We start from the raw sequence: 11,071 nt of genomic DNA, 5'->3' as shown, positions 1-11,071 counted from the left end.
CGAAGTAACTTGGATGTGTTCATGTGGAAACATGAAGATATGGTTGGGATAGATCCGAAGGTTATTTGGCATCACTTAAAGATCAGCCCCAACTTAAGTCCTCACCAGCAAAAGAGGAGAGCCTTAAATCCAGAAAGTTACGGAGCCTTGAAAGACGAGGTGAAAAGTTGATCGCCAACTAATTTATCAGGGAGTCAGTTTATTCGAAGTGGGTTTCTAACCCGATGTTAGTGAAGAAGCACAACGAAAAGTGGAGAATATGCATAGACTTCTCTAATCTGAACCAAGCTTGCCCAAAGGACAGCTTCCCACTCCCACGAATAGATCAGTTGGTTGATTCCACAGCTGGCCACAAATTGTTGAGTTTTGTGAACGCTTACTCCGGCTATAATCAAATCCTAATGAACCCTTAGATGAAGAGCACACGTCCTTCATCACAGTCAGAGATCTATATTGCTATAAGGTAATGTCTTTCGGCTTGAAAAATGCCGGAGCCACCTACCAAAGACTTGTGAACAAAATGTTTGTCGACCTCCTGGGCAAAACAATGAAGGTTTATATCAACGCTATGCTGGCAAAAATCCTGAAAGCTAACGACCATGTCCACTACCTAGAAATGATTTTCCAGATTCTCCATAGGTATAAGATGAAATTCAACCCCTTCAAGTGCGCCTTTGGAGTAGCCTCGGGTAAATTTTTAGGCTACATAGCGAATCAAAGAGGCATTAAGGGAAATGCAGATAAGATCAAGGCCTTGATAGAAATGAGGTCACCTCAGAAATCTAAAGAGGTCCAGAGCCTCACAGGACTAGTTGCTGCTCAGAACCGCTTCATATCTAAGGCAACACATAAGTGCCTCCCATTTTTCGAAATTCATAAAGGAGGGAACTAGTTTCCATATACACACGAATGTGAAGAGGCCCTGTAGGCGCTGAAAAAGCAACTCGGCCAGACACCACTCCTGTCAAAACCTAGAGATGGGGAGTCCCTGCTATTATATCTAGCTATGACTATAGAAGCAGTCAGTTCGATTTTACTACGAGAAGAGGAAGGTCAGCAGCTGCCTATCTACTACATAAGCAAGACACTCCTAGCAGCTAAAACACGCTATCCAGATATGGAAAAACTTGCTCTAGCACTAGTCACTGCTTCACGAAAGCTGAGGCCCTACTTTCAAGCACACTGTGAAGGTACTAACCAGTTTCCCTCTCAAACAAGTGCTTAAAAAAATAGACGCTTTTGGAAGACTGTTGACGTGGGCTTCGAATTAAGTGAGTTTGACATAATCTTCAAAGCAAGAACAACAATCAAGGGTCAGGCATTGGCTGATTTCGTAGTCGAGTTTAACTCGCTTCCAGAAATGGAGCCAGTCGACCCCTTATCTGAAGTTTGTGTGTTGATGGATCCTCAAGAGAAATCAGGTCAGGAGTAGGCATTGTCCTGATTAGTCTAGAGAGACACAAACTCAATTGTGCTCTAAGGTTTGGGTTCAAAGCGACCAACAATGTCACCAAATATGAGGCTTCGCACCAACATTTCTTGGCTGGCCTTAGACTAGCCAGAGAAATGCAGGTCAAGAGGCTCCACACTAGTTGTGATTCCCAACTCGTGGCTAGCCAGGTTAATGTCAACTTCGCTGCCAAGGATAAAAGCATGATTGCATATCTCAAACAGGTCACCAAATTGATCCCCACTTTTGAAAAATTTGAGTTAATGTGAATCCCCAGGGCTGAAAACTCCCATGCTGATGCCCTCTCAAAGTTAGCCAGCAGTAAGGACTTCGAACTGCTTACTACTATCCCTATTGAACTCTTGCCGAAGACCTCAATTTCAAAGGAACAGAATGTGATGTGGGTAGAAGACACCCCTACATGGATGGCCCCGATCATTACCTTTTTACAAGACCAACTCCAACCCTCTGATAAAGAGGAAGCACGAAAGCTGAAGAGGTGGACTGCACATTTCATCTTTCAAGATGGCATACTTTACAAACGAGGCTTATCTTTACCCCTACTCCGGTGTATAGATGGAGGACAAGCTACTTATGTTCTGAGAGAAATACATGAAGGAGTGTGTGGCAACCACTCCGGAGAATAGGCTTTATCCTAAAAAGTTCTAAGACAAGGATACTATTGACCGACCTTGAAAAAGGACGCCCAACGATTGGTAAAAGTGTGACAAATGCCAACGTTTTGCAACTGTCCAACAACAACCTGCCTAGGAGCTCAATGTTGTGTCTAGACCCTAGCCGTTCGCCAAATGGGGTGTTGATTTGATCGGACCTATGCCTAAAGGTTGAGAAAGTGTCTGTTTTGCTATTGTGGTAATCGATTATTTTACTAAGTGAGTCAAAGCCTAGCCCCTACCAAGATAATCGAAGCTAATACTTCGAAATTCTTGTGGAAGAACATTATCTGTAGATTTGGGATTCCCCACTCGATTGTATCAGACAGTGGGTGCCAGTTTGATAATAAAAAGGTCAAAAACCTATGCGACGAACTAGGGATCAAGAAACATTTTTCTTCCCCACACCATCCCTGGGCAAATGGGCAAGTTGAAGCTGTTAACAAGACCATCAAATACACATTGAAGAGGAAGTTGGATGCCTCAAAAAGTGCTTGGGTTGACGAGCTACCTCAAGTCATGTGGGCAATTCGAACCACAAACAGAACAGACACTGGCCAGACCCCTTTCTCCAAAACCTATGGAGTCGAGGATATGAGTCCAGTCGAAGTGTGTCTGCCAACCCTTTGAGGGATACACTTCAACGAGATTTCCAACGAGGAGTTAAGAAGGTGTGAATTGGATTTCCTTGAAGAAATGAGGGATGAATTCCAGTCCAAATTGGCTATATTCGAAAGAAAGATGACGAGGTACTATAACTCGAAGGTCAAGAAAAAGACATTTCGTATAAACGACCTCGTCCTCCGTAGAGTGTTCCTATCCACAAAGGAAGTAGGGGTCGAAACCTTAGGCCCCAATTGGGAAGGACTGTACCGTATAACAGAAGAGGTCAGAACTAGTATCTACAAAATCGGAACCTTGGATGGAAAGGTACAACCTCATCCATGGAACGCAGAACATCTTCGAAATTATTATCAATGAACTTTTTATAAGACCGCATAATGGTTTATTAAATTCAACAAGTTCAGCATTCACTCTGCGAATTATCCTATTAAACTAAGTTGAGTCTCGAAGCGGACCATTTTAGTAACAAAGTAGGGAAAGAGGCTATTGCTAGCATACTACAATCAACATCAAATACGACAAAGAAAGCTAAACGGTTAAGCCACCACCACTTCATTAATAATGGCTAAAAAGCAAGTAGGGTATTTGCATAAAACAAAATTGTGGCACGAAGTCAATGAACATAAACAAGTAAATAAACTTGTAAAGAAAATAAATTCCATAAATCATTAGAAAACTTGTACACAAAGGGCCTCAGACGATGCTAAAGTTACAATTAAAAGGAAAAACAAACTCCTATCTAAATAGGTGGGGGAGGAAGAGGTATAAATGGATCTATGGCTTGGGATGCCACCTCATGGACATCAGCCTCCACCTCGGTGGCTTCGCCTTCAATCTCAATAATTTGACTTCCCTCTGTCGATGTTTGTGGCTCACCCTTCTCCAAATACTCCACCCTTAGTCCTGAGGTATTGATAGCTTGAAGGTTGGCCTCAATCCATTCCATCACCTTGGTATAAGCATACCTCCACCAATAGGCACCAAAGCTTTGGTACGCCTCCATTAGGTGGAAGTTGGCAATGAATCTTTTTTCTGCCTCACCATCTGCAGCTTCAGCCTCCTTCTTCGCAGTCTTGACCTCCTTCACTAAACCAAAGATTTGAGAGGTTAGCTCCTCCACTTGTTACTTCAAAAAAGTATTCTCTTTATTGGCCAAATCCAGGGCCTCAGCAGCAATCCTTTGGTGGTTATTTGATGTCTCTACTCACTTCGTCAGAGAGGCCACCTCGCTCTGGGGATAGGTGGACCTCCTTCTTCAAATTTCAATTTCTTCTAAGGCACCTCAGATGATCCCCATTGAGACCCCAACAGAACTAGGGGACTATGAACTCAATTTTCAATGTCATCTCCCTCTCATAAATTCTAATTCCCACATCACTGTTGGTAAATTAGACTTGGGGGATTGGCATCCATCATGGATTTCATTTCTTGGAAATTATGAAATTATAAATTCTATGTACCATATAAATGATCGTACACAGACTTGGAGGACTATTGTTACTAATCAATACAGAAAGGTCCACGTGGAGACCTCACATTCATACACATGGCAAGCATCCAAGAATTGGTGCAGAATGGACTAATGTCTGAAGCTGTCAAATAAAGTTCCAAGGTCATTGCTCTAAGTTCTGCCGAAGTAATTTACCATCTACTATCTGAAGTCCTTTACAACCGGAAGAGGGTCGGACAAGTACATCTTCAGATTTGACTCATGTAACGTGCGTAGTTAATGAGTGTCAGAATTGTCAGCCTAGTTTATAGAGTGACTGATCTCTTGCTAAAAGTCTATCAATGTATTTAATGTGTAATAGAATTGATTTAGCAGTTAGGGTCAGCAGATCAGGACACGTGAATCCAATCCAATGGTGGCTACATCAGTCTAATCACTATAAATAGACAATACTTGTATCAATTAAAAGATCTGAAAAAATACAAAGAGGGGAATACAATACTTCCATTGCCTTCTATTCATCTTCTCCCACAACAATATCTATTTTATAATTAACACACTACGAAGTACGCTCACGTGCACATTGTCCTTCAACTACACCCGTTGGCCATTTTCGAAGGTCAACAATATTTATTCCTGGTAATGGGGAATCATTCAAGGTTATGTGATTGGCACCACAACGAGAATGTACTTATATTATGTGCAATTTTAGTTTCTGTGAGGATAAAATGGTCCAGAGCATGTGATACTCTTATTCAAGACCGATCCTGTGATTGTCAGTGCTTGAGGTGAAGTTCATAAATTGGGCCCTTAGAGAAATCAACTTAAGTGCAAAATTCAACATTGTATTATGCAATCTGTAGCTGACTTAAAACTAACATTAAAACAACAATCAAATATATTATAGAATAGATTTATATTATAAAATAACAAAACCAACAATGTTTCAAGCAGTTAGTTAAATACTATTCGCCTTATTGTTTTAGAGGCAAAAAGATCAATCAAATCTGAATAATTTAGCTGCTCAGTCATTTCTTTATCTATTGATAACATAAGCCGACAAGGCATCAAACATTTTCAACTTCTTCAATAATAAGTAAGGGCGAGCCATTGGCTACCTAAAAAGTGGAATTTCGACGAAAATTGTGGAATTACACCCTTGAGAATTCCACTGTCACAACTCACGAGCCTAAAATAAAAATTTAAATAAAATCAAAGATTTTAATCATAGAGTGAATGAACTTGTGCCAAGTGTGGAAGTACAGATAAAGAAATCCGCATAATTGACTAAAGATTTATACTGCTTAAGATCCTTTGTGATGTGTTACAAAATTGATTGTACTTTTTATTTCTAAATAATCATTATGATACTTAAACTACACATTATCAAATTTCAGTAAAATTAAATTTAGGGAATTCCAACATTGTAAGAAGTTATCCAAATCAATTCCTTCAATTAAATTATCAAATTCATTACCAGGTGTAAAATGGATTTTCTAACTTTACAAGTCAATAGTCATTAAACTGTAATTATTTAAATATCTAAGTTATCTATTATTAAAAAAAATTATATTGATGCTACCATTTTTCAAGTTTAACTAAACGCGACAACTTACATATGAGCTATTGGCTTGAATAAATTCTTGAAATACGTGATCCAATCTCATCTTCCATTATTGCTTCTGTGATACTTTAAGTGCATGATAATGTTAACTTGGATAGGATACCATAATAGGAAGTCACCATATTATTTTTAAGGGACTTCAAGTAGAATCCTTGAATTGTTACGATTATGTTGGAAGATACGAGAGTAAAGATACTTAGAGAATGCTTTCCCATTCACTCTAACACACATGTCAGCCATCTCGAACCATAAACATCAACCTGTCAGGAAGACACTCAATAAGCAAATTGAACTGAGTTATATTCTACACGTACACTAAAACATGCTCCATTACAAATTAGTAGTAGAGCAGATGCAGGGGAAATCTTGTGATTGTCAGGGCCTGAGGTGAAGTCCATAAATTGAGCCCCCAGCAAAATCAACTTAAATGCAAAATTCAACGGTGTAATATGCAACATATTGCTAACTTAAAACTAACATTAAAACAAAAATCAAATATATTATAGAATAGATTTATTTTATAAAATAACAAACCAACAATGTTTCAAACAATTAGTTAAATACTATTCACCTTACTGTTTTAGAGGCAAAAACATCAATCAAATCTGAATAATTTAGCTGCTCAGTTATTTCTTTCTCTATTGGTAATATAAGCCGACAAGGCTTCAAACATTTTCAATCTCTTCAATAACAAGTAAGGGCAAGTCATTACTTACCTAAGAAGTGGAATTTCGACGAAAATTGTGGAATTACAATCTTGAGAATTCCACCATCACAACTTACGTGCCTAAAATAGAAATTTAAATAAAATCAAAGATTTTAATCATAAAGTGAAGGAACTTGTGCCAAGTGTGGAAGTGCAGATTAAGAAATCCTCATAATTGACTAAAAATTTATACACTACTTAAGATCCTTTTATATTTGTGATGTGTCACGAAATTGACTGTGCTCTTTATTTCTAAATAGTCATTATGACACTTAAACGGGCATACCAGCATTGTTGCATTGTAAGAAGTTATCCAAATCAATTCCTTCAATTAAGTTATCAAGTTCATTACCAGGTGCAAAATGGATTTTCTAACTATACAAGTCAATAATCATTAAGCTATAATTATTTAAATATCTAAGTTATCTATTATTAAAAAAAAATTCATATTGATGCTAATGATTTTACATTTTTCAAGTTTAACTAAACGCGACAACTTACATATGAGCTATTGGGTTGAATAAATTCATGAAATACGCAATCCAATCTCATCTTCCATTCTTGCTTCTACGATACTTGAAGTGCCTGAAAATGTTAACTTGGAGAGGGTACCATAATAGGAAGTTACAATATTATTTTAAGGGACTTCAAGTAGAATCCTTGAATTATTATCACAATTATGTTGGAAGATACGAGAATAAAGATACTTAGAGAATGCTTTCCCATCTACTCTAACACACATGTCAGCCATCTCTAACCATAAACATCAAATTGTCAGGAAGACACTCAATAAGCAAATTGAACTAAGTTATATTCTACACGTACATTAAAACATTCTCCACTACAAATTAGTAGCAGAGCAGATGCTTGGAAAGAAGAAAACACCGTAAAATTCGCCAAAAAGGATAGTTAATTCCATTATTTACCCTAACCCACACACCTAGTGACATTTATGGAATGATTAAACAAAACTATCGACTTTGAGCACATGTTTTCTAAAACAAAGTTTTTTCCTTTTTCGAGGATACTAAAACTCCTCTTGTGGGTTTTGATATGATCCAGGAGTCGAGCCCGACGAAGGCAAGTGCGAGACGAGACCCGTTGATAGTCGATGGCTAACCAATGATGTGATCAAGGGCAAAGCAAGTGAAACAAGCGATGGGATTGCTCATTCAAGAAACCATTGATGGAACCATGTTCGGGACTCAAAATGGAGCAACTTTCATGTTCGGGTCGAAGGCCGAATCAACTTGGATCAATTTGTTATCAAGCGACAAAAGCAGAGGCTGAAGACAATACCATGCGCCCGCACAGGCAAAACTCCATGCGGCCGCACACATGCATACCCAAAATCAAAAGGCTAATTCCTGTTGAACCATACGACCGCATGGATTTACACCATGCGGCCGCACAATCCAAAAAAATTGGAGAATTTTCTATTTTTGACCGAATTTCCTAGTTTCGGTAGAATTCTTATGAAATCAAATTATTACCATAATTTGATGGTTTTGGACGTTTTTATTCATTAGTATAAATAGGAGATTACTTTTCATTGTAACAACTTTTGAACTTTTGACTTTTGAATTAATATTATAGAGAGAGAAATTTATTCTTTCAATTTATTGTTCTTCTTGAACAATCTTGGAACTTATCAAGAATCAACTTCTTGTAGCGTTCTAATCAATCAGATTGTGGGTTCTTTCAATTGTAATCAAGGGGTTTTAGGTTCTTCGCTAATCTAAGGTTTCTTGGTTCAATTCTTGGGTTCAAGATCCAAAACCGGATTAGTATTGGCGTTTTTGGGTTCTGCATTAATCTCGTTGTGGGTTTCGTAGTTTCCATTGTTACGGGGTTCGCATCAGTTGGTATCAGAGCTTTGGCTCCAATTTAATCAGGTTATATCCTTTGTTTTCTAATTTTTTTTTTTCAATTCCTTGTGTTATTGTGTCCAGAAGGTTTTCTTGATTCTTTAATCCAAAAGTTTCATCAAAAATCTTCAAATTCTGTTTCTGGGCTCAATTTTCGCCCAAATCAGTTTTCATTTTCTTTGTTGGTTTTGTTATTGATTTCCGGATCTAAAAAAAATTATTGTTCATCCGTACGGTACTGTTCATCCGTACAGTAAAAAAACTTGTTAAATATTATTGATCCGTCAAATACCAACTTTTATTATTCATTATCGTTTCTAAATTACTTGGATACATTGAATCATTCCATTCCTTCAATTCAAATCAAGTTTTAAAAGTTTTCTTTGAATCCTTTGTTACAATTATTGAGTCACATCCGGTTTGGGGAATTCTACACGAATTGATTGATTGATTGTTCCTAGAAGCAATTGTTGAAAGAACTGAGTGGTAAAAGGTAGAGAGGTGAGCTTAATAGAGGGTAAAAGCTCTTGTGTGTGTTCCGAGTGAATTTTGGTGAGGCAGTAAAATAAAATTTTAGTGTTAGGATGTCAGAAAGGGCAGAATCAAACTCAAGCCGACAAGGCAATAATAGCAATGCATCGGAGGATTTAGTGCAAAGGTTTGAGATGGCGTTTGGAGATGCGAGAGATAGGTTGGAGAAGCAGGAGGCTTGGATGAATAGATTAGATACATCGGTGGCTAATCTTAGTCGGGGCATCGAGTGGATGTACCCAATGCCAGATGACCGGATAGATGGGAGCCTAGGAGGGAAAGGCGAGAGGAGTATAGATATGGGAGTGACATGGGCGAAGATGAATTTCACGGTGTTAAGATGGGAAGGATGAGGAATAGAGGCGATAGGTTCGACAGACGGGGTCGGAATGATTGCGAGGAGGAGTTGGATGAAAACTTGGGAAATATAAAAATGACAGTTCCTTCATTCAAAGGAATGAGTGATCCCGAGGCATACCTGGAGTGGAAAAGGAAGGTTGAAATGATCTTCGAGTGTTATAACTACTCGGAGGAGAAAAATGTGAAGTTAGCAGTTTTGGAGTTCAGTGACTATGCGATTTCATGGTGGGATCAAGTGATTACTTCACAAAATAGGAGTGGGGGAAGACCAATCAGCACTTGGGAGGTATTGAAATCATTGATGAGAAATAGGTTTGTTCTTAGCCACTATTACCGAGAAATCCATCAAAAACTGCAAGGTCTATATCAAAGGTCGAAAAGTGTATAGGACTATCGTAAGGAGATGGAAATACTCATGATTAGGGCCAATGTGGTGGAGGATCGGGAGGCTACCATGGCTCGATTCTTGAATGGGTTGAATAGGAAAATTGTCAATGTAGTGGAGTTGCAACATTATGTGGAGTTGGAAGACATGTTGCATGTGGCTATGAAGGTAGAGAGACAGTTGAAGAGGAAAGTGCAGCTAGGCAGCCGTTAGGAACTTCGAGTGTTAATCCATCTTGGAAGCCAGGGTGGAACAACAACAACAAAGGTGATAAAGCTGTACTTAAAGGTAGGAATGAGTGGAAGAAAGGGAAAGAAGAAAGCGCTAGCAAAACAGCACCCAAAACAGATTCACAACCATCAAGGAATCGAGACATCAAGTGTTTCAGATGCTTGGGGTCAGGGCACATTGCTTCTCAACACCCAAATAAACGGGTAATGATTTTGTTGGATAATGGAGAGGTGGTGAGTGAAAGTGAAGGAGAGTTTGAAGACATGCCTACATTGGAGGACGTTGAAAAAGAAGAAAAATTGGAGTTTGCTGTTGGGGAATCGTTGGTGTCAAGGAGAGCTCTTAACACTCAAGTCAAAGTGGATGATTCGGAGCAGCAGCGAGAAAATATATTCCACACACGTTGTTACGTCAACGATAAGGTATGTAGTATGATTATTGATGGTGGGAGTTGCACGAATATAGCTAGTACAACTTTAGTTGAGAAATTAGGACTATCATTGTTAAGACACCCTAAGCCTTATAAGTTGCAGTGGTTGAATGAAAGTGGGGAAGTTAGGGTGAATAAAAGAGTTTTAATTAATTTCTCAATTGGGAGTTATAGTGACAAAGTAGTATGTGATGTGGTGCCTATGCATGTGGGTTTTATCTTGTTAGGAAGACCATGACAATATGACAGCAGGGTCACACATGATGGTTATAGGAATCGTTATAGCTTTGTCAAGGATGGAAAGACTATTATTCTTGCGCCATTAACACTGGCACAAGTGTATGAAGATCAAATCAAGATGAAAAGTGAGGAAGACGAGAGAATAAGAGAGTCAGGAAAAAGGAGAGGCAATAGTGAAACCATCAATAAGAGAGAAAATAGTGAGGTGGCTGAGAGTGGAGAAAAGAGAAAGAAGCCACATGAGCGGAGAGAAAAAGAATCAGTTGAGAGGAGAAAAAAAGAGTCAGTTGAGCGGAGAGAAAAGCCAAAGGTCAACTTCTATGCAAAAGAGAGTGAGTTGAAAAAGGCTATGAGCGATAATAGGCAAATGATATTGTTAGTATACAAGGAATCCCTCCTTAATTTTGAGGATTCTAACACATCCCTCCCTAGTTTGGTTAAGTCTTAATTGCAGGAGTTCGACGATGTGTTTCTTGAGGAGATGCCAAGTGGATTGTC

At 38.6% G+C, this 11,071-nt stretch overlaps 1 protein-coding gene across 1 annotated transcript; it reads left to right on the top strand.

The window, feature by feature from the left end:
* Positions 1 to 1,566: 1,566 nt before the first annotated feature.
* Positions 1,567 to 2,754, top strand: LOC111377456. The gene is made up of 3 exons (XM_023000556.1): positions 1,567 to 1,674; positions 1,822 to 2,072; positions 2,421 to 2,754. Exons 1-3 carry the CDS (start codon positions 1,567 to 1,569, stop codon positions 2,752 to 2,754), a joined length of 693 nt encoding a protein of 230 aa, XP_022856324.1.
* Positions 2,755 to 11,071: the final 8,317 nt, after the last annotated feature.

This window comes from Olea europaea, chromosome 3 (genome assembly GCF_002742605.1).
Source record: "Olea europaea var. sylvestris chromosome 3, O_europaea_v1, whole genome shotgun sequence".
NCBI classification, from domain to species: domain Eukaryota; kingdom Viridiplantae; phylum Streptophyta; class Magnoliopsida; order Lamiales; family Oleaceae; genus Olea; species Olea europaea.
Note: the sequence above shows the minus strand (reverse complement) of the source record. Positions and strands in the feature narration are given on the sequence as shown.

Excerpts from the sequence above, each read along its gene's own strand:
- LOC111377456 (XM_023000556.1), top strand. The coding sequence starts at position 1,567 with ATGCAGGTCAAGAGGCTCCACACTAGTTGTGATTCCCAACTCGTGGCT. Across the intron at positions 1,675-1,821 it reads TGATTGCATATCTCAAACAG|ACCTCAATTTCAAAGGAACA; the intron begins GTCACCAAATTG and ends CTCTTGCCGAAG. Across the intron at positions 2,073-2,420 it reads AGAGAAATACATGAAGGAGT|ATTTGGGATTCCCCACTCGA; the intron begins GTGTGGCAACCA and ends CATTATCTGTAG.